General features: G+C 43.3%; 1 protein-coding gene across 15 annotated transcripts in view; it reads left to right on the forward strand.

Moving 5' to 3' along the window:
• The window catches only part of BCAS3 (BCAS3 microtubule associated cell migration factor), a 284,160-nt gene that overhangs the window by 56,162 nt on the left and 205,398 nt on the right, over window positions 1-22,600 (forward strand). For all 15 annotated transcript variants that reach the window (XR_010467329.1, XR_010467330.1, XM_065036752.1 and 12 more), the window contains exons 14-15: window positions 9,201-9,334; window positions 19,391-19,655. Coding sequence is in view for 13 of the 15 variants with exons in the window: in XM_065036752.1 (XP_064892824.1) it covers window positions 9,201-9,334; window positions 19,391-19,655 (399 nt within the window). In the remaining 2 variants the exon portion in view is untranslated. The remainder of the gene's footprint in view (window positions 1-9,200; window positions 9,335-19,390; window positions 19,656-22,600) is intronic.

Raw genomic sequence — 22,600 nt, forward strand, 5'->3', positions numbered from 1 at the left:
GAATTGCTCTTCACCTGCCTCCTAAATGCAAAGACTGTAAGTGATGGGAACAGTTGGTTCAGCCCTTGAATCCTGACCAGCTGCTCCTCTTGCTGGAGCAAATGTTACCACATAACCCAACCCCCCGGTTTTAATTCTGTTTGTATCTTCATTAATTTTAAGGCAAAAATATGTTGCCTACAGTAGAATCTTTTGCCTGCAAAATGTGGCTCGTGTGGGATGGAATTTTTGACAATCAGCTGAGAAAGGAAGCTATTTCTCAGGATTTGGAGTCAGTGTTGCAGCTGACACGTGAATTCTGTTTATTTGTGATGGTTTAGGGTCATGAAATGGGGATTTTTCAGGATTTATAGAAATATGAAGCACAAGGATGAATATTCTTTTTTTAGGTTAACTTGGGTCATTGATTGGAGTCGATTTGACACAACAAATAAATAAGTGTTTTACCCAAAGGCCTTTTGCTGGAGACACTGGAAGAGCAAAGGAAGGTGGATCAGGGCATAACTAATCAATCATAACTTTTGCTTTCCATGTTTGAGATTTTGAGTCCAATAAAAACAGCGAAGATATATGAGTGTGAGTGTCAGGAGGATGGAGCCAGGCTCTTCTCGGTGACAACCAATGACAGGACAAGGGGTAATGGGTTCAAACTGGAACACAAGAGGTTCCACTTAAATTTGAGAAGAAACTTCTTCTCAGTGAGGGTGGCAGACACTGGCCCAGGCTGCCCAGGGGGGTTGTGGAGTCTCCTTCTGTGCAGACATTCCAACCCGCCTGGACACCTTCCTGTGTAACCTCATCTGGGTGTTCCTGCTCCATGGGGGGATTGCACTGGATGAGCTTTCCAGGTCCCTTCCAACCCCTGACATTCTGGGATTCTGTGTGACCTGCGCTCTCCTGCTCCTGGGTGGCTCCACTTGCTGCAGAAGCTTCAGGTCCCACAGCCCGATGTAGCGACTGATTTTGGCAGCTGGGCTGAGCTGTTTGGGCAGAATGGGAGATCAGATTTGGGTCTTAATTCCTTTTTTTCACCTGTGATAATGGGTGAAATCTGGCCTGCTCGTGGTTCCCCATTCTCCATGCGGGCTTTCTAACCTAGTTGCAATTTTCACTCTTGCTGTTGATCTGGGTCTAGCCAGGCTGGGCCTGGACTGGAGTGTTGGACACGGGGCAGCTTTTATTCCCCGTTACACTGGTAGATGTGCTCCCAGTATCTGTTACTGGTGTTTGTTTGGGGATCCTGTTTGAAGTCTGTTTCATTCTGAATCGTTCACCGCAGTCCCTGTAAGGTTTGTGCCTCGGTTCTCAGTTACGCCGGGGAGCGACGGCTTCGATACAAGAACTGTATCTGCAAAAACTCCAGTAGGTGGCTGTGGGTAGCCAGGAAATATGAGAATTATGCTCTATTTGAGTTTTTTCAGTTGTGCTTCAATTGCCAATTTGACAAGTAACTAAGAGCCTCTGCAAAGGACATTTATTATAAAGGTGGAGTGGTGGTCCCTTGGAACAACCTTTTGCAATAAAAGCTTTTTTCTATACATCTTAAATGCATTCATAGAAGTGTTTGCCAGCTGCAGGATTCAGTCACGGCTTCTTACCGTTTTAGGAGGAGCAGAAGGTGCAGTATTTTTTAGTACAAGCCCTTAAAACCAAACTGGAAATACTATACATAAAAAATAGCTAAGTACACCCTCCATTTGGCAGTAGCACCAACTTTAGCATTGGTGGGATGGAGTAGGTGTCTTCTAATATACATAAGGAATATGTTTGACATCCGAATGTTGAATAGAAAAGTGTAAATTCCTAGAGGTGCCTTGCAGGTTTGGAATGGGATGAGTTCTCAGACAGGAAAGAGATGGGATGTGGGGTTTGATCCTCGTGGGGTCAAGGGCCAGGTGGTAAGAAAAAGTCTCAAGAAACAGGTTTAGAGAAGAAGCAGCAAATTGCCGATGAAGTGCGAGACTGTTCAGGCGGCGGCAGCTGGAGAATAGTGGCACAATTCCAGCAGTGAGGGAGACGGGATAGAAAAGAAGTTTGCGAACAGCAGAGAGCACAAAGAGCAGAAATCAAAGCTCTGGGTCCAGTTTCAACCTGGTTTGTTAGAAGAAGACAGGTTAAAGAAATAAAAGGTGTGTTGAAAATGAACTATAAGAAGTTCAAACTTGTAACACTAGGGGTTGAAAGCTCATTTGAGGACAATGAAGGATGGAGAAGCCGCATGGTAATTCGGTGCCAGGGAAGAATATTCCACAGGATCCCTGACTCTTAATCCAGTGCTGACACCAGTAAATGACGCGTCACATTCAGGTCACTTTTGCCCTTTGACTTTGTTGTTGTTTAATTACGGTAGTTTTAATGTCAAAGGAGAAACTCCCAATAAGATACTCAATAGTAAATGGCTTAAAAATGGTGCCGTTTTATAAATATCTGGGGTTTTTCTTGTAAATGTGGTAAATAAACGAGCAGCTTTCCTGAAGTGTTACTGCTGCCAGCGCAGCCGCTCAGAGCTGTGAAATGCAACACATCAAAAATGTAAATAATTACGCTTCCTTGGCTCCAAAAGAGCTTTTCCATCCATTAATAATGTGGAAATTAATGTCGGACCAGCAGTAAACCGGATTAAACTGTACACCCCTTTAGCTGCCTGACTGCACCTTTAACGGACCTGAAACTCCTCTGATTATTTAAATGTTCTATATCGAAATGTGATGGTGGCCTTGAGTTAATAGTTAAAGAGGTTTAAATTAGAATGTCTCTGCTCAAGTTTTTCCCATTGATCAGAGCAAGTGGGCAGAAAAACACCTAATTTGCTTGTTGGGAAGCACCGATAGGGCCTCACAGACTAAGAGAATTCGTGTTTTATTTCTGTTTTTCCTACTTAAGGTGTGTGATCAGTCTGCTATTAAACGTGTGGATTAGTTAAGGTTTGGAGGTGTCTTTTATAATGGTAAGTGCTGTCTAAATGTATTTATTGCAGCACTGATCGTGCAACCAGCACCTGCTCCGCGCTGGACTTTTCTAATGGCTGCAGCTTCATCTCGAATCTATAAGATGAATCTGGTTTGGGAACGTCACCTTCCCAGATGTGTCATCTAGAGCAAAACGAGCTGTCGTTATTTAATGACAGAATAATTATTTGTCTTTCTCTTGCTTATTTTGACTTTGACTTTTCGCCTTGACTTAGCGCCTTTGAAGACAAATGTATTAAAATGAACGCGATGGCATCGCATTCGATGCATTGCAGTCACAAAAACTGTGTCTCTATCGCAAATGCTGGGCCAGGAAAAACGTTTACTGCAATCTCTGCAACTACCAGACCCCAAAGCGCCGACGTGGGGACGTGGCTGTGGATTTGTACCCGTTTTATGAGGAATTCCAAGCAGGGTGAAAGAAAAGGGGACTCCGTTCCCTTTGATCTTTTGCCCTCATTTACTCAGCTGTGTCTGCCCTTTTGTTTCAGGTGGGACAAACCCGTCCTGATTGAGTCTGAGTATTTATTGGGCCATCAGCTGTAGTCAGTTAGTCTTGGAAACTGGTGGATGGTATTTTAGTGTATAAAACATACCATTGAGCCCTCTGTTGGACGTGGTAAATGTCTGACCATTTCCATACATCCACCCCAAGCTCCAAATACATATAGGATTGCCCTAAGTGTGTCACAGTGCATGGAGTTCTCCAGACATAGGTATTTATTCACAAAATTTTTTAATTTTTCTTATCTTTCTTTTTATTTGCTGTTTTTTTAATATGTATTTCTAAATATTTTGGATATCTTTATACACTCGTGTTTATTTCTTGGTGAATTTTGTTGTCAAAAATAAGATTCTCCATGTTTAGTTAGGTTTTTTTGAGCCCGGATTTCGTAACTGCAGCACATGTGTTACACATGGGCTTCCTAGCACTAATATTTAGCTGTATTTTGACTGGCATCAGCCTCAGGAAAGAGCTGGGTATAAATAAAGCTACTGTTCATAAGTCAGTTTGTACGATTTGTGCAACCATGGACCATGTCAACTTTGTCTTAACAAGAGACATACGTGAGTGCGTTAGCCAGGGAGCACTGGTGGAACAGATCTATACCGTCCATGGTGGTGGAACGGAGATCTGTACCATCCATGGCGGCGGAACAGAGATCTATACCGTTCATGGTGGTGAACTGGAGATCTCTACCATCCATGGTGGTGGAATGGAGATCTGTACCATCCATGGTGGTGTAACAGAGATCTATACCATTCATGGTGGTGAACCGGAGATCTATACCATCCAGGGCGGTGGAACCATGATCTCTACCATCCATGGTGGTGGACCGGAGATCTATACCATCCATGGTGGTGTAACAGGGATCTGTATCATCCGCATGCCAAGCGCGATGCGTATGGGCTCTATAAGGAGCTCTCTGATCCTGTCATTTGAAAACCTGCACGGTGCAGCGTTACTGTTGCGTGGTATCTCTGCTCATATTTTAAAAGTTAGTATTTATTCCCCTCCCTGTTCATGCAAACAGGGTATTTGTGCGGTGGCTCTGCGGGTCTCTATACGGCTCTGCACGCGTGGAAATGGAAGAGTTGCGTTCCGATATGAAGTATATCCGCGAATATCTGTTCCCTCCGTGCAGACGTACTCCTGCTTTCCAAACTGTTGTGCCCTTGGTGTTCTTAGAACAAATCCCAGGCAGCTCGAACGTGTGGAGCTGCTCAGCGTGTAATTACAGAATGACATTGTTTGGGGAGGCCAGTCTGAAAGATGGCGTTACTTCAAGTGAAGTTACTCCTGAAACCCAAACCCGCGGCGAAATTGCGCCTACCTCGTTTGTATGCGTATAATAAACAACTATGCAATTAGATAGGTGTTATAAATAGGATGTGGTGGAGATGCTTAGGCTACTCAGGTTTCCCAGATTTTATAGCGAGTACCCAGCGGAGATTTGCTGCTCTGTAATCGAGCCGGTTGGGCTAACCAGCTGACGCCTCGCTGCAGAGAGTTATGTTCCTACACGGCCACAGAAGCCTGGAGGGTTCGCGCTCGGTCTCCTCGGGATGGCGGAGAACTCCGTGTACCATGGGCAGCTCGAGTCCCGCCCTGCAGGCCAAGCCTCATCTATCAAAGCCGGGCTGAGAGCGAGCGGGAGGAAGCTCCCAGATAAACATACAGCAGCGCCTAAACTCCTAATCGCTCTGGGCTTCCGCTTCCAGGCCCTATAATTAGAAGTCCTTCTTTTCCTTGTATTCCCAGTTGACGCAAATGCTTTTTGTGGCTTGGCACCTCATTTAGGGCGTGGGTTTAGTTTATGGCCAGGCCAGAGTCTGGTTTAGTCTTCTGATACTGCATAAATAGCTCTTAACCCACAGTCTACATCTGTATGAGTTTTGCCTTTTATGCAGATATTCGCTGCAGTTTTTAACGTTTCTATCTTAAAGAAGCTTTGCTTCCCAAACAGTGCGTGGAAAGTAGGAAGCTGTACATTGGGGTGAATGTATCTGTCAGGTTAAACAAAGCTTCAGTATTTTTTTGTTTCCATTGAGGATATATTTTCCTTTTAAACTGGATTTTCATCATCTCTGTGGATTTGAAAAACCACACAGTAAAGCGGTTATTAATTTAACCTAGCTGCACCCCTCATATTATGGATAAGCAAAATCAGAGTTTTTGCAGTGAGATACGTCCGAAGTAATACCTGCTTTACACATAAATTTCCACTGGGTTCTGTGTATGCAAGACTCTCAATTGATTTCAGATGTTATCTGTTAAACAGGGATTAATGCCAGTTTGAAAAATAAGCAGGAAATCCTTGAGAATCATTCACTTTTCATCTATGATTATTCATACATAAAGAACATCAGAAGAGAAAACATTGTGGATGAACTCACGGCAGCTTTAACCCGTGTTTCCGTCTAAACAGCTTTTTTGGGAAAACTGTCATGAGGTCCTTTAGAAAACTGAACCAAAGCTTCCTGCGCTTGAAAGTGAAAGTGAGGGGACGACCCAGGTTCAAGTTCAAGTTCCTCTGCTGGGACATGATGTGTTTCTGCTGGGGATGCAGGGAGATGGAGGGAGACACGAAATGGCTGAGCTGCAATAACTCAAAACCGATTCTTTGGTGTGAAGTAATGAGAGCTGGGGAATGCCACCCCAAAACCCAAGTCAAATGTTCCAAAACATCACTGATTTATTGTTTGAATAACAGAAGCAAGGTATTTCAAAATGCTGTTTTATAAACGCATGTTCCTTCATGTCGTTGTATTGTGCTTGGGACAGCAAGTATAGATTTGTATTTCAAATGTGAATGTGAATATGAAAAGTCCTCCTTTAACTTACTGAAAAATAATGCAAGCGAAGGGCCTGTTTTCCCTCGGCTTCCCTTTGCTAAAATGCATTTATTCTGAACAGTAACAGCCAGCAGGATTTGAGATGAGCCATGCAAAACTGCCAGATCAGATACAACCCGTCTTTCTATTTTAAGCCAATTCTTTTCCACCCACAAATGTATTATCTTTCACCTCCCTACTCCTTCAACTTGGCAAAAAGAGGGAAAAAAAACCCAAAATAACCAAAACCAAACAAACAACCACGAAACCCAAAAAACCCGAAGGCAATGCGGATAATTATGGCATTGAGAAGTCTGTACGTCATCTGGAGCTGATCAGACCTGCAGATAGGCGAGCGCACTTAGAGCCGCAACCTGTGTCGTACGTCATTGAGAGAACAACCAGGTAGCACCGTTGCCTTTATGGGTTTGTGTAGTGGATGTGACGCTGTAGGGTCCCAAACAGAGCTCTCTAGCAATGCCCTGCTGGGGTTAGAGATCGCACATTTGGGACAAATAACTTTGTGAGGAGAAGGGTGGGATTAAATGAGGTTTGCGACCGGTGGGGCTTATCGCCCCATCCACAGACACCTGCATCTCCAGCCGATATTGGAAAGGAGATCCCAGGCAGCTACACAAGCGCTGGATTTGATGGGCAGCACGGCATGGTAATTCCTGTGTTTTCTCTGGCTCACAATTATTACGCCGTTCTCTGTCTCCAGCTTCCAGACAGATTTTTGGCTCGTTTGAAGGGGTTTTTTTATGATCTTGATTTCCGCGTGCCATGTGTTGGGGTGCACGTGAAGGATGCTGCGCTCGGATCTCTGGGTGCACTCAGCTCTGCCTGTGGATTTAGAGAACACTTGTAGCAGTTCGGGGGAAGGAAAGACCAAAAGCCTGGGTTTCTTGAGGCCGTCTGGTGACTGTCGAGAGAAGCCTCATGTGTTCATCTCTTCCAGCTTCTCCTTCTCCGCAAGTCCTTTCCATCTGGAGTAAGAGGACCAAAAGCACACTCAGCTTCTATATAAAGCTATTTATCTGCTGCGTGAGGAGAGGCAAACGTGGGAATACAGAAAATAAATCCTACTGTGTTGAATTAGATCTTTTGGAATATCCTCACTCCAGTAATAGCAGCAGCCTAATTCTAGCACACAAACCCCTGTTTGCTTCCAAGTTTCTCCACTCGAAATGCTATATATTATTGAGGACCGCACACTTCACTAGAAGGGAAGTGTATTTTGTGATGTTTCAGAACAGAATTAATGCAAATTGTGTGCATAATCCCACACTAAAGACTTGGCTGACTTGCACTTGAGCAACTTTAGCTGTATTTCCTATCAACACAGTCACTACAAATCAAGGAAATTGCCAGTTAAGCCAACATTAACATCCAGACCAACCTCAGCTCACATGCCTTACCGCCCAAACATAATACCCAAATGCACTCACGGATTTCTTAGCTCCATAACAAACTCCCTTTTCATTTCTAGCACTCGGAGTAACGGGCTGGAACAGGGAAAGCGTGTGTGCTGGAGGGGCCGTGGGCCATGCTGTGTCTGTGCTCCGGAGGCGGCTCCGTGCAGCGTGGGTGGCCCACAGCCGTGGTCAAGCTGAGAAGGAACCTTGGAGGCAATTTTGTCTCTAAATGTGATTTGGATTTCTCTCTGATTTTGTGCCTTGCTGCTGGTGGGCCTCACGGTCTTGGAAGTCTTCGTTAATGTTCACAAGGCCCTTATTCTGTCAGAGTTGCGCTCAGGAGAAACTGAGGCGTAGGCCTGTTGGTGGTCACACAGAGTCCACGATGTGCGATGCCGTTTGGGGTTTGAGGGCTGTTCTGTTCCTCCTGTGAGCTGCGACACGTGCTCACAAACCTTCTTCAGCCTCAGAGGAAGAGGAGGAGACATTGGGGAGGGACGTTGGGCCCGGAAGGTCAAGGCTTTGGCTGCTGAAACTTTTCCCTTTGGGCTTGGGCGGGTGCCGGGATGGCCAAGGCAGGAGAACGCTCAGGAAGCCCCTGGGGATGCTGTAGTGGTGCTGCAGGAGAAGAGTTAATTAAACTTTCCTAAGAGCGTGTTTCTCTGCTGCTCAGTACACAAGATGATCCTTTTTTCCAGTTTACTTCTAAAATGTTGAAAGTGGCGTATGCTGGGACTTTAGTGATAACATGGGAGGCCTTTCCAACTTATGCTCCAAACGTTCATGTAGCAGTAATTGAGTAGAAAAGATGAATCGCAGAGCTGTGTGTACATAAACTGAGCAAGTAAATGCTTTAGTGACAGAAATAAGGTGATAATTTATCCTTCGAATGGGTGTCGTGTGGAATGTGGAGACCTAAGTTCTCTTCCTGAGGGATAAAAGATTTCAATTGTGCCTTATGTGGAGAATCAGCACAACAGAGCTATGTGGAAATTATTGGTTTTCTTTAATCGATGAGTACCTTGACAATGATTTAGAAGGCACTTCGACGTAGCTGTTAAACTGCTCAAATCACTTTGTACTTGATGCTAATTAAATATTGGAGGATATAGTTTGGGTGATAACTTCTTAAATTTCATTAATAAGCATGGTAATATGGACACTTTTATAGATAAGAAGAAACCTGAAGTTTGTTCACTGTGGTCCTAAATTCTGCCGTGATGCTGTGCTTTTTGTACATGTACAAAAATACGTATTTTTTGGTATACAAACTTAAACTGTTATGGCAAGTCGACTTCAAATATGTTTGCAAATGTTTAAAAAAAGGGCTATGAACTGACATATGGGGGAGAAAAAAGAAAAACAAAGTGTAAGCGCTCTAGCTTCTTTAGATAGACATTCGTAAGCCTCTTCTTTTGCAGTGATTAATCTCTTGTGCTTTTGTGTTTCTTTTTTCTTTTTCTGTTTGTTTTTTACCCAGGGATGTTGCTGGTCACTACTGACACATTAGGCCATGATTTCCATGTTTTTCAAATACTGACACATCCTTGGTCATCATCACAAAGTGCCGTCCATCATTTGTATACACTTCACAGGGGAGAGACTGAAGCCAAAGTAAGTTAAACTATTTGCTGAAGAATAATCCCCAGACGCCTTATACATTTTGTGTATGTTGGCACTTTAATGTTTGTTGCAGCGCACAAAGAGCCTTCCTTATGTTATAGCCACAGAAAGGAGAAGAGCACAGCGTTTAACCTGGACAACACTAAATTCTTGCCCTTCACGAAGAGGTGCGGTCGGATTTGTTCAGATACGCCACTGTCCCCAAAGGGCCCCGTTATTTCCTGTGTTTGTACTGAACCTTTTCTCGTGTAACATGTTAAATATTTGCCTAGTGCCCGTGAAGCAACTGTCAGGTTTTGCTTGACTTTGGTGGTAAAAGCCAAAGATGGACAATTAAAAGAGTTGGAGGGAAGAGTTAATCAAACAACTGTAATTAACTTTCATCTAGCGTTTAGAAAAGTGGGAGAACCTGTTGGAGACGGTAGTGATACAGACTTAACTTCTCAGTTTAGAAATCACTTAAAGATGGAAGAGTAAATTGGGCTAGATTAGCATCGGGTGGAAGTCTGGAAGTGTATTTAGACAAATGCTCAGTGACCTGAGTCGCTGGTGGAGCGGGAACAGGAGTGATGGGTTTCACCAGCGCGAGAAGCAGCGCAGGGAGCGGTGCTCGGGGGCAGCGCCACAGCCTCACCTTGGCAGCGCCGAGTGGCTGGTGACGAACCCGCTTTAAATACAGGAATAAAAGTGTCACCACAGGGTTAGAAATGAGCGTCGCACTTGCTGATGCAATTACACACCGAAAGCACGGACTCGTGACAGTCTGGCAGACGTGAAGTGGTGTGACAGGGAGAAGCCTTGGGCGCTGTGATTATGACCCTGACACTGGATTATTGTGGTACCGTGATTATAGTTCCTTCAAACAGTCTTTTTTTTTCCTATGAGTTATGCAGCTTCCCTTAAATTTTTTGCCTTACCCTTGTAGCAAGTAGAATCTGAAAGCTTTATTTAATGTGGTAGTGGTTGATAATGTTTCAATCTGTGTGGATTTAATTACTGGTAGTTTAAATACTCTAAAGCTTTGCTGTTACCATTCTGGGAAAATGTAATTCCTGTTCTAGGCAATAGTTTATTATAGGAAGGAAAAACCAATCCGGAAAGTGAGACGAAATTAGGAAAAACTGTCCATATGGGATAATATATATAGCACTTACAAGTAAGTTTTGTAAATAATATAAAGGGTGTGTATACATATACTCTATAATCTATAAGAGCATGTACTGTGTTTAATGTTTGAGTTATTTTTGTTCTACTTTCACACAAAAAATGGGAAATATCCTACAATCAATATCAAAAAGCAACGCGCAGGACTCCGGTCTCTAGGAACAAAGATGTTCTTCTGGTTCTTTTACAGCTTATAAGTTTGTTTTTAAGGCATACATTGGAAACCGAACATAACGTGTTTTAGAGAAGAAACCTTTATTGATACAGGTTTTTTGGGATATAGTATTAGCATCTCTGTGAAAGCATTGACTTAAAATTCTCAGGATCAACATAGTAAAGTTTTTTCCCAGTTGGCCACACAGTTTTCCTGTGGGGTGTGAACAGTACAGCTTTTGGAACGGTGTAAAGCGGAGAAAATTCTACCCAGTCTGGGCCAAATTGGTGGATTTCACAACTCCCTTGAGAATTAAACTCTCCAGCAACAATATTGCTTTGGTGCCTGTGATTCTCAATACACATCTATCATTTGGAATATTTGCATGATATGATGGATGATTTTACTTTTTCTTTTAGAATAACAGTATTTGTAGTTGTTTAGTGAGTCCTAATCTTTGCTTCCTTAAATTTAATGTATAAGTAGCATTAGACAAGAATGTTTGATTTAAAGTTCGCAATGTGGATGTTCTGAGACACACACTAGAAGCCTCTATACATCCTTTCTTGGTTAGAATGGTATTTATACATTTGCAACCAGACCTTTTCCCCTGGTTTAAAGCTAACTGTGAATCAAGGCCAATGGTCTGAAAGGTCACCTTCTGGACTGGAGCTATAAAAAGTTCTAATTTGCGTTGATGGACATGAGTGATTATCCGTGTCAAAATTTGTTTAGCTTGTACCCATTATAAATTGCTACAACATCATCATTATGCCCTCGTTGTATGTGGTATTTTAACGTCCGTACTGATATAATCTGCTTTTGTACGTGAGGTTCTGGCCGATAGAGCTTCACCACACGTTTCCCAAAATATCCTTCTCTCACAGGCTGATGCGTGATTTTTCTTCTCTTGCTTTGTGATCCGTTAGCGTGTTTGTTGCGAACACTTATTGCTGATATTGTAAGACCAGTTAGTTCACGGACCGAGGGTACGTAGGTAATAGTACATGGTCTGGCAGCTTCGCTCTGCGAGCAGAATGTGGGAACCAAATGTGTTGGTGTTCTGAATATTGGGAGGTGTATCTGGTGTTACAGCAACATTTGAGGTGTGATTTCACCCCTTTTAGCCCTGAGATCCCCTTGTGCAGCGCTATGGAGCTCCTGTTTTCCTGTGTCTTTGCTGGTGGGAGGGCAGAGCAGGAGCTTGGCATTTCTCATCTCAGAGAAGGTGGCACAAAGTCCCCTCTGTCATTCCTGCACACAAGCATCTTAAGTGGATTAAGTTGCACGCTTAATGTATATTAAAGAAAAAGCAGCAAGTGTTGTGATTTAATAATGGTGTTTTCCAATCGATTTACCACAATCAAGCCGTGTCTCTGCACGCACGTGTCTTTCTACTGAGTCAGATGTATTAGTTATAGAGTTACTTTGACTTAATAAAACTAAAGAATGCTTCACCGTGCATTTATTTTTCTCAATTCCAGACAAATTCTGGTTTGGGGTTGAGAAATTTCAGTCCGCAAGACCTTTTCTGCCTTTTCCTGACCGTTTCTGAAATACAGAGACTGGTTGGAAAGAGACCTGTAGGGGGTTTGTCTCCTTTTGTGGACATCAGGTCTTGTCCTTGGCCAACGCAGGTTTGTGGGTCATTACCCCCGGGGCCAAAGGCACCTCCTGGCCACTGCCAGGGGTTTTTTGGCTTCTTCTGTCCTGCCGATGCCCTCGGTGCTGCTGTGGCGATGCTGAGGGAATTTTGGTCCCGTGCTCGGTGAGGTGGGTTCTGGAGCCTCCGTTCCCCTCGGTACAGACTGGAGGATCCATGGTAGTGTTCTCCTGGCTGCTCACTGCTCCTCTTTCTAACGGGGTTTTCCTTTTCTCTTTCTCTGTGCTTTGAGCAGTGAAACAGAGTGTTACTGAGCTTTAAAGTGGTGTTATTGCAAATCTGTGTTGTATTTCCTGACTTTGAGCAGCACAGATAGGAAGGAGCCTTATCTGCTGAATAAAACATGGAGTCAGGGCTGTGAAGATCACTCAGTTCCTAACAAAGCTGCTGACTTTTTGTGTGACTCTGATGACGATGGTTTAAGACAGAAAATGGACCTTTGTCTCGTGGGGGAATTGTGAGGACAACGGCCAGGGAGGATGCGAAGTGCTCAGGTATTTGTTGGTTTGAGTGATGTGAGCTCCAAGGTCACAACATTCAAAGTTACTCTTCTGCAAGCACAGGCTGAAGTCACCGGTTCTGTTGCATTGGATTAGTATCTTTTCGTATTTAAGTGCCACTTATTCTTTAGAATTTTTTTTTTGTTACTTAAAACAAACCCCAGTGTGTTTGGCGCCCTGCGTTCCATTGTGGAGGTTCATTGCAAGCGCTGGTTGTATTTAACCAAAGAGAACTGAAGCTCTCGGGGAATCCACGCTTGCACAACAGCTGAAAAGGGGAAAAACGTGCAAACTTGCTGATAGTACACTCTATTCCCTCGTCCAAATCATTGATGAATATATTGAATAGTACAGGCCCCAGCACTGCCCCCTGAGGCACTGCACTAGATCCAGGCCTCAACTGGACTGTGCCCCATTGACCACGACTCTCTGGCTTCTTCCCTTCAGCCAGTTCGCAGTCACCTCACTACCCGCTCATCCAGACCACACTCCCTCAGTTCAGCTGATGGTCCTTGCTCTTTGATCTGAAATTGTAAACAGAAAAAAAAATCCCTGAAAACAGTATTATCTCAACCTAGAACAAATAAACGTAATGATAGCGTCAGCGGGCGGGTGCCAGGGCCCCTGTGATCTCTGGTGCTGTCAGACTTTTGCTATTGTGGCTCTCTAAGTGCGGGTGGAAGTGACTGCGGGCAGCGCAGGTAACCAGGGGGAGGATGAAAACATCCCAGCGTGGAACATGTGCCATTTTACACTTTTCTAGGGAACGCACCAATGTTTTTTGATGTGATTTCATAGACTGTTCAAGGTTGTGCCAGTACCATGGCCAGGTAGTGAAACATTGGAGTATTTTACAAACATTTGCCGTAACCCTCCATGGTTAACAGACATTTCTTCCTATCTTTTGATGTAGTTATTAATGTATAGTTGCAATTATTGAAGTTGCCTCTGGAAGAGAGACTTCCTAATTTCTGGGAAAGAACCCGGGACAGCCTTGAAATAGAGATTGATCGAGGGCAGTTGATCAGTCTTTGATGAAAGCAGATGAGAAGAAAGTGCTGCCATTAGAAGCAGCTTCACCGTCCAGAGGAGACGGAACTCGGAGCAAAGTGGCGTTTGCAATTTCAGTAATTAATAGAGAGCAGCTCCTCTTCCTGAAGGGCCCCGAACGTCTCCCTGTGCCCAGATTCTGCCATTGGCTTATCCAGTACTGAAATCAGTTTTGACGACTCAGGGAGACAGAGTCGGGCCTGCGTGGGGCTGAAAAATCATATTGTGTAGTCCATGATCTTATTATTTTTTCATTTGTGTTTGTTGCTACATCATTTCCTTGATTTTCTCAACCAAAAAAATTCAAACACAGACCGGTTTTCTCATTTATGTTGACCCTTGCTTCATCAGTCCTGCTGCTCTTTCTCATTGTTTAATGACAGTTTTTTCATTTCTGCTGTCTCCCTGCACAGCGTAATGAAATACTTATGTCCTTCCAATCATGGTCTGTTTTCTCCATGATGTTGCACAGTGTCTGTGAAACTGGGTGAAGCTGCTGTTCCAGTAGTGTTAGCCGTGCTTTATTGTTTCACTTTGCTCTTGAAGTTTAATGTAATGCAGCGAAATGCACAAGAATGTCCCTGTTTTTCTGGTGTGACAAGGTCAGCGATCAGCCCTCCCTCCCACTGCCCCCTTCGCATCAACCACTTGGAAAATAAGCTTCCTATGCTCTGCCCTTATGTCTGTTTTGTTCTCTTCCACTTACAGCCTGAATTTTTAAATTTTATATATTTTATAAATTTATTCTGATTAACAGTGTTTAAATTTTGAGAAGCTGTGGGAATAAGGAAAGACTGATAGTAAAATCTTACACAGATTTCCGCTATATGAAATAAGTTAATGTGTGTCAGCTTTGAAGCCTTTGGTTCAGTTGTCACATTAATACTGAGAAGCGCCAGTATTAGACAGTAATAGAAGAGGAGCAGCATGTCTGGGCAGCCAGGACCCCTTTTGATTTTACCAAATATTGATCAGGACCCATGGAAGCTGACCAGTCTCTTTTTTGGATATTTTGGATCTTTTTAATGGATATTTTAGTGGATAAAATTCTGCAGAGCTGTACGCCAGGACTCACGGGATAACCTGCACGAGGACGTGCGCCCTTATCCTTCTCATGTCTGTGGTTGTCTCAAGTGCGTTCCTTTGGGCCAGAAAACGCTTTGGTGTTCCGAATGAGGACCCGAGGTTACCCAGAATTTCACAGGGACTTTTGGATATGCGAGTAATGTAGCGTGAAGCTGAAGGAGCCAAAGAGCTCCCAAGTTAGGGGGAGGAGATGGTAATAAAGCCAGGAGAAAGCACTGATGTTCCCACAAAAGTACTCAGTATTGCAATTTAAAATATCTTAAGGATTCCCAAGTTAAACCAAATCTCAGGTCTGTGATTCTCTTTGGTGGCCCAGACAGAAGAGAACAGATAAAATTTTGAAGTGCAGACTTGAGTTTTAAATCCGACGTTGACCTTGAGCTGTAGAATAAACTTTGCATCATGGGAGATCTAGCGTACTTTGTACTTTATTAGCATACATCTGTAAACACTATGGGGCCTTGATTGATCTTTGGTATCTAAACATTACATCATAATTAACAACAAATCCAGAAATATATTATAAATACATGAAATAATAGTACATTACCCTAAAGGACAGCAATAAATTGCAACGCTTAGCATAAACTCGAAAACCACTAATGGGCCATTGTGCAGCTTGTTTATGCTCTGAGCAGCGGAGAACTCTGTGGAATGCGCAGTAACGGGTGGTGGAGAACAGAGGGTCTGATGTGAGAATTCTTGTGTTTTCTCATGAGCACACAGCTGATTTTTAAGTCATTTCTGAGGTGGCTGTGATGAGGATTCTCCTTCCAGCTTGGCCCACCGCCTCCTGCCAGGCCTGCTGGAAAGTTGCAGAATCACAGAATGGACTGGGTTGGAAAAGACCTCAGAGATCATCCAGTCCAACCCTTGGACCAACTCCAGTCCGTTGACTAGATCATGGCACTAAGTGCCATGTCCAAGCTCAGTTTAAGAACCTCCAGGGCCGGCGAGTCCAGCACCTCCCTGGGCAGCCATTCCAATGCCTGACCACTCTCTCTGCAAATAATTGCTTTCTAATCTCCAGCCTCAATTTCCCCTGGCAGAGTTGAAGCCCATGGCCCCTTGTCCTATTGCTGACTGCCTGGGAGAAGAGCCCAATCCCCACCTGGCTAGAACTGCCCTTCAGGTAGTTCTAGAGAGTGCTGAGCTCAGCTCTAAGCCTCCTCTTCTCCAGACTAAACAAGCCCAGCTCCCTCAGCCTCTCCCCATCAGTCTTGTGTTCCAGTCCCTTCCCCAGTCTTGTTGCTCTTCTCTGCACCCGCTCCAGCACTTCAATCTCTTTCCTGACCTGAGGGGCCCAGAACTGAACACAACACTCCAGGTGTGGCCTCACCTACAGACCCTTTTGCATTGCACAGATAGATTTGTGCTGTTTGACATGAATCTATTTAATTCCCGCCCTTGTATGAAATTGGAAATATTCTCTGAACTACTTCCTTGACCAACAAGGCCGTTTTGGGGTGGACAGGAGATTGGGAGAATTACTGCGTGTGTAATGGGAGCTTCCAAAGTACTTTTGTCACTGCTGAGTAGGGTTGCAGAGCTGTGTTCCTACACATCTTCATGCATTTCACACTCATCTGTCAACACTTTTCTTATTATTACTGAGTCTTAAAAACCCGTTTGCTCTCCACCTCTGTGCTTTCAGCCATATTTTAAGTAGTTGTGACCACGGTACCCGCTCTCCAACTGTTTGCGATCCGTATTTTAAAGAGAACGTTTCAGATCACGTTGTTCCCAACTTTCTTCCTGAAGACCGGGAATAGTTTCTTTTTCTGTGTAACGTTTACATTGAGAAAAAACATCCTGTAATGATTGTTTCCCAGTTTCTTGGCTTGTGTTGTCGTATGCCAGGGCTGTTGGATGTGGTTTTAAAACAACAAAATCCTAAGGATGCACACTGAAAATGGAGTGTTGGTATAGAAACATATACATTCCTGTTATGCAGTGCACTGAGATACTTCCCCCCCATCATCAAAATATTCTCTAAAAATGCTCTACCAAATAATGTAAGAGAGGGGACGAGGTAAATATGAGTGAAAACAGTGATTTAAGGAGTTTGGCCGTGAAATGAGTTGAAGTGCAGGAGGGAAGAGACTAAAGAGGCCCCCAGTCTGTTCTGCAAATGCGGCTGAAAGGTGTCGGTTCGCAGGGAGATTTGTCGAGTCCCTTGCAGATATTTGTGGTTTGAGGGGAACACGCTGCTGCGAGGAGCACGAAACCATCGGGCGAGACAGAAATAGGTTGTGGTGGAGGCGGAACGGCGGAGGGAAGGCAGAGAAACGCGATTCCTCGAGGCCGGGACAGGGAGATGGTCCCAGACATCAGGAGGGGAATTTAAACCTGGGTCTGAAATGAACACCACATATTAGGCAAACAGTGGTGTGTACGGAGGGGTCACATCTATGGACAAGCGTGGATGTTCTTTGTGTTACTAGAAATTAGAAATCAGGGCCTTTAGGATTAGGATTGTATTCCGACAGCCTTAATGATTTTATTATAGAAGTCATCTTTCTGATGTAACAGAGAATGGTGATTTGTGTGCGGTTCTTATGTTTGATTTTGGCCAAAATTGCCTCTTTAAACAGCAAGTATTGAAATACTCCTGGTGCCAGAGTTTTCTCTGTCTCCTCGTCTCTGGGGTTTCTTTTTTTGGCTCCTGTTAATCCCTGTGGGGTCTCTAATCCTTTCTGAGCAATCTATTAAGGTGAAACACTTCACAGGCAAACCAGGAGCTTTAAACACCGGCACTTCACGTCAGTAATACCAGAATCGCTCCAAAGTGCTAAACCTGTCAGATTTGGGGGAGATTGTTTAGCGAAATCATTAGCAGATCATTTGGATGTGTCACCGTAATTGAAAAGCGCAGGTGTGTAGCGCTGGGTTGTAGTTTATCTGTGTAATGTTGATGGAGCGTTTTGCGTCCTGACGGTCCGTCAGCCAAATATCTTGTCACAAGACTTAAATCCTTGTTTTTAATCTCGAAGGCTTCAGGGCTCCATTGGAAACTTGCGCTTTGAATAGTTGCTGCTTTTGTCTGGAATAGCTGGAGTGCATTTCTGGAATATTTGTCAAGATTTTATCGGTGTTTACTCCAATTTGAGTACCCAGTGTATTGTAAAACTGGCTTCGGTGAAATCTTAAAGAATTTTATTTAGTGTATGCTGTTTAATAATATAATGAAAACTAATCCTTTGTCTGTATGTTTGTTTGCCGTGTTAAATCCCACTTGCTTATGTGGTTCTTTTAAGGCAGCTTTTACCTTTAAAAACATTTTTGGAAGAATTGTTTTAGGGTTTTTCTTCTCCGATCAATCATTTTAACGCAGACTCCGTGTTTTCTCGACTTGTCTGCCAGTACGGGGCTGGGAACAAAATTTAATCTCTCCTTTAAAGCATTCCTTGAGGAACAAGAATTTGCTTTCCATCAAAGCGTTGTGTAAAGCACACTTAAAAGAGAATTAAATCCTTCTGGACTTTGTATCGGAGATCTATGCAAGGAGCTGCTATAGCAGAAAATATTTAACTGGATTTTTACATTTGCTTCGAGGCTGAGCATTTCAAGCTAAAGTCAGACGTGTGTTTCTCAGCTGGTGGATGAGTACTCGTGTGCCTAAGAAGAAATCCAGCTGGGGTCTTCCCTGGGGCTTTAATAGCTGGTTAATAAAGATTGTTATGTGTCAAATTGAATGGGTTTATAGAGAAATGGCCAAAGTTGTTCAGTTTCCTCTTGACAAAATGATAAAGCCAAGAAAGAGCGGAGATCCAACACTACCTGGATGGATGGAAATGGCCCTGAGGGATAAGCTGATAGTAGCGGGATGAGAGACCATCACGGGGAGCTCTCAAAAATACTGGCCATTGATTTTTGGTTTGTTATGTGATATGAGGGACATGGTAGTTCTGCTGCCTTAAAATACAGTTTTGAATGCCAGTGTTTGTCAAAATCAGGCGCAGTGGTGGGATCTCTCTTGTTCTCGTCCCTCCCTTTCCCCCTTTTTGGGTAATCTCTAGAAATTAAACTAAACAAGCAAATAACAAAACATGTAATTGAAAAAAACCCCATGCAATTGAAATGATTTCCCAACTCTTCTTAGAACTAAACTCTGTTTGAAAATTACACCGAGCTCTTGTGGCTTTCTGTGGGACTTTGCAGTGTGCTCTGTTTTCAGAAATGTAGGCCTGTTAAGAAGAAAAATCTCAGGATATTTTGAAAAGTGCGCAAAATTTGGAACTGAATTATACTGTGTCTTATAATATGTACTGGATATTAAGTTAATTGGTATATACACAATAATTCAAGTTATTGCCTAAACTCGGGGGGGTTTATTCCCATCCCCAGGTAAGCCTGGCGTTAGTTTGAAACGCGATAGAGCGTTTTGCTTTGCGAGATGCGCACGCCGCTGACTCCGCTCCCTTCCGCAGGTGCAGGACATCTCGTTCAGCCACGACTGCCGCTGGGTGGTGGTGAGCACGCTGCGCGGCACGTCCCACGTCTTCCCCATCAACCCGTACGGCGGGCAGCCCTGCGTGCGCACGCACATGTCCCCCCGCGTGGTCAACCGCATGAGCCGCTTCCAGAAGAGCGCGGGGCTGGAGGAGATCGAGCAAGAGCTGACGTCCAAGCAAGGAGGACGCTGCAGCCCCGTCCCGGGCCTGTCGAGCAGCCCGTCCGGCTCCCCGCTGCATGGTAAGTCCCTTTTCTTTCTCATTTTCCACATTGTCAATAAACCTTCTCCCTCGAGTCGTGGATGCCTCTGTCCTCTAAGATGTTTCTGTGCCTGCTGTGTAGCTGCTTGACTTGAAATTTGTTTCCTAAATCCCTTTGGAGATGCTGACCGAAAGATGTTCGTAGTCTCTTTTGCCTTTTCAGTACTCTAAGGTACATTTGAAGTTTTGAATAGATCTGATGCTTTTTTTCCCCCCTGAAGAAAAACCAACAGTTTCATTTGCTCTAGGATCTCAGGTTTGCTTCTTTGCTTTACTTTTAACTCACTCCGTGACCCTCAGTAATTTTTATTCAGCTGATTTTGTCGATCAGCTTTCCACCACGTAGCAAGAATAATAAACTCTGTGTTCCCAGTATGTAGAATTAGTTGAAGTTTGTAGTTTTCTCCAAGAAGAGTAACTGTGACTTTCCTTAATCATCCCTTTAACTGCAGCTGATTATAATGGAAATAAACGCAGAGATCGTGTCCCGACCAGCACCATTGCCCTGGGACAAGTTGTTGAGTAGGTGACAGATTGAGAGCAGATTGTGGTGAACTGGTTTTATTTCTGGAGGATTTTTTGTGTGGAGTTGTGTTATCATCATTTTCCTTTTATGTCCTTTGCAATGTAGAAAAGTTTTGATGAACCCTAAGTTAGAGAAACTGCTGTTAATCCTTCTGCCAATATTTCCTTTGCGGTACAATAGCATTACTACAACCTTAGGCCAAAAGTCCGGACTTCTGTGAGCAAAGCGCTTGCTTTTTATCTTCCCTTTTGATTAGCAATTGTAACCTATCGATGTTAACTTGTGATTAGCTTTTGTTCTTGTAAATATTTTCAGAGTTCAGGCTTTGTAATATTTTTCTCACTTGTTTTTTAACTCCTGGTTTCAAAATGAAACTGTTTGCTGTGTATATAGTAGCAAGGCCATCTATTTACATTCTGTTGGGAGGACCCTCGAACTGTTTGCCCACACAAAGCGGGGCTGTGCTGGCGCTGGGGATGAGTTCATTTCCAGATGAATCAGAGTTTGGCTCTGTTCTTTTTAGCAGGGTGAAGTAAACTGTTAAATAGAGGATGATAAAGAGAGATTTCCTTTGCACCTTTTATAGCTGTCACAGACTTTTGTTTGGCTTTTTCTGCCTGTTAATCCAGCGAGGTTGTATTTTTGTCATTCCGTTGTATTGCCAGAGCGCGTTGTCAGTAACATCTGAGGGAGGTTGGGAGCCTTTTATGGGATTTTACTATTATAGGACTTTTCTGATACGAGTTGCTTGTGGGGCTGAACATCAGGGTAAAATATGGCCTTATGTGACCTTTTTATTTGTATAAAATGGGGTTTATGGCACCTACCTGTCTCACAGGTGCACTGTGTGCATTAATGGATGAGGAGTTAGAACTATGGCCGTGATGATGTGAATGTATCCCCGTTGTCTTTTGGACACCGATATGTGAACAGCAAGGAGCGTTTAGCCATAAAAATTGTAATGCTTTGCTTGGCAGATTGAGAACCCTGTATTTCTAATTTTTAGTCTGCAAATTAAAATTTACAGTATGTTATTATCATTACTTCTTACCCCACCAATAAGTTAAGGTGTCTCCAGCTCTACTCGGAGGTTTTTCCTGTTGTTGACTGCAGGAATTTCCAGTTTCAGAACACACAATAACATAGTAAGTTAAGCACACGTTGTACCTATAGCTACACACCCGCACCTACTAAATCCATTCAATAATATGATATTCTCTGAATTTGTCTTGTCGTTTAGTTGGGGATTGAAGTATTTATGTGGATGGTGTAGTTTTGCCAATAGACCACTCATAATACACAGTGGTTGTTTCATATTTAATACCCGTGCTGAAATGGAATACATCAATTTAGAATTATGAAAAACCATGTTGTTCTGTATGTATTGCATTCAGACTTGTATTTAGCTCGTTCTAAATATTTTAGTATAGCACATTTTTCACTGCAAAATCTTTTTAAATCTTAAAAATCGGAAAGGTTTCCTCTCACTTTTCCTTCATTGGTTACAATTGCAACATGATAAAAATCTAAGCATGGAACTGGAAGTTTGGTAAACACGCAGTCTCAGATGCTTTAAATATTTTCATGTTACTTTTCACTATTTCTCAGAGTGAAACTCCTTTTATTAGAAGAATTCTTATGGGAAAGCAGAGTTGAAAGGCCTGACATCACCAGCCCTTCCTGAAACACAGATTGGTTTCCTTTAAGTAACACTCACTTAAGAAACCACCTATTTAGAGACAGGCGGACAAAAATAGTTTCCAAGAAAATTAACTGTATAATAACTTCAGGCAGTTCCTTTGCAGGGTTGAGCTCGGGAGCTGTAAACACCACTTGAAAACAGTCGTTTGAAAAGCCTCCGTTAAGCTTTCATTTCTCTCTTTGTAAATTGTAGCTTCAGTCACCAGAAAATAGTTTTTTATGAGAGTATAGAAACGATAAAGATGCGGAATAGGCCCATTTTTTTTTAAGGTAGTTTTAATGTTGCGATTTGTTTAATCTTCCACAGCGTGACAATTGGGTAGTTTTATTTAAACCTACTTTTAAATAATTTATTTTCCAGCGTCACCTAGATCTCTTAAATTTGGCTAAAAATCCCTTGTGGGCTGTTTTTCCCGCCTCAGTGCCGAGGGCGGGCCTGCAGGGGGCGCCCTCCTCCCGGCGATGCCGCCCGGCCCGCCCGCTTACAGCGCCGTTCCGAGTGATAGTTATTACTATTATTATTATTATTATTATTCACCTCTTCTGTCACAGCAGTGCATCTGAGTATTTTATAGTGCATATAGCCTCATACCAAACAGCCCTAATAAGAACAAACCATTTTTTTTGTTAACGGAGAATTACATTGCAGTCGCCGAGCTGCTCGTATAAATCCTCCACTGTGCTGCCTGTGTAGTGAT

Source organism: Columba livia, chromosome 20 (genome assembly GCF_036013475.1).
Source record: "Columba livia isolate bColLiv1 breed racing homer chromosome 20, bColLiv1.pat.W.v2, whole genome shotgun sequence".
Taxonomy (NCBI): Eukaryota; Metazoa; Chordata; class Aves; order Columbiformes; family Columbidae; genus Columba; species Columba livia.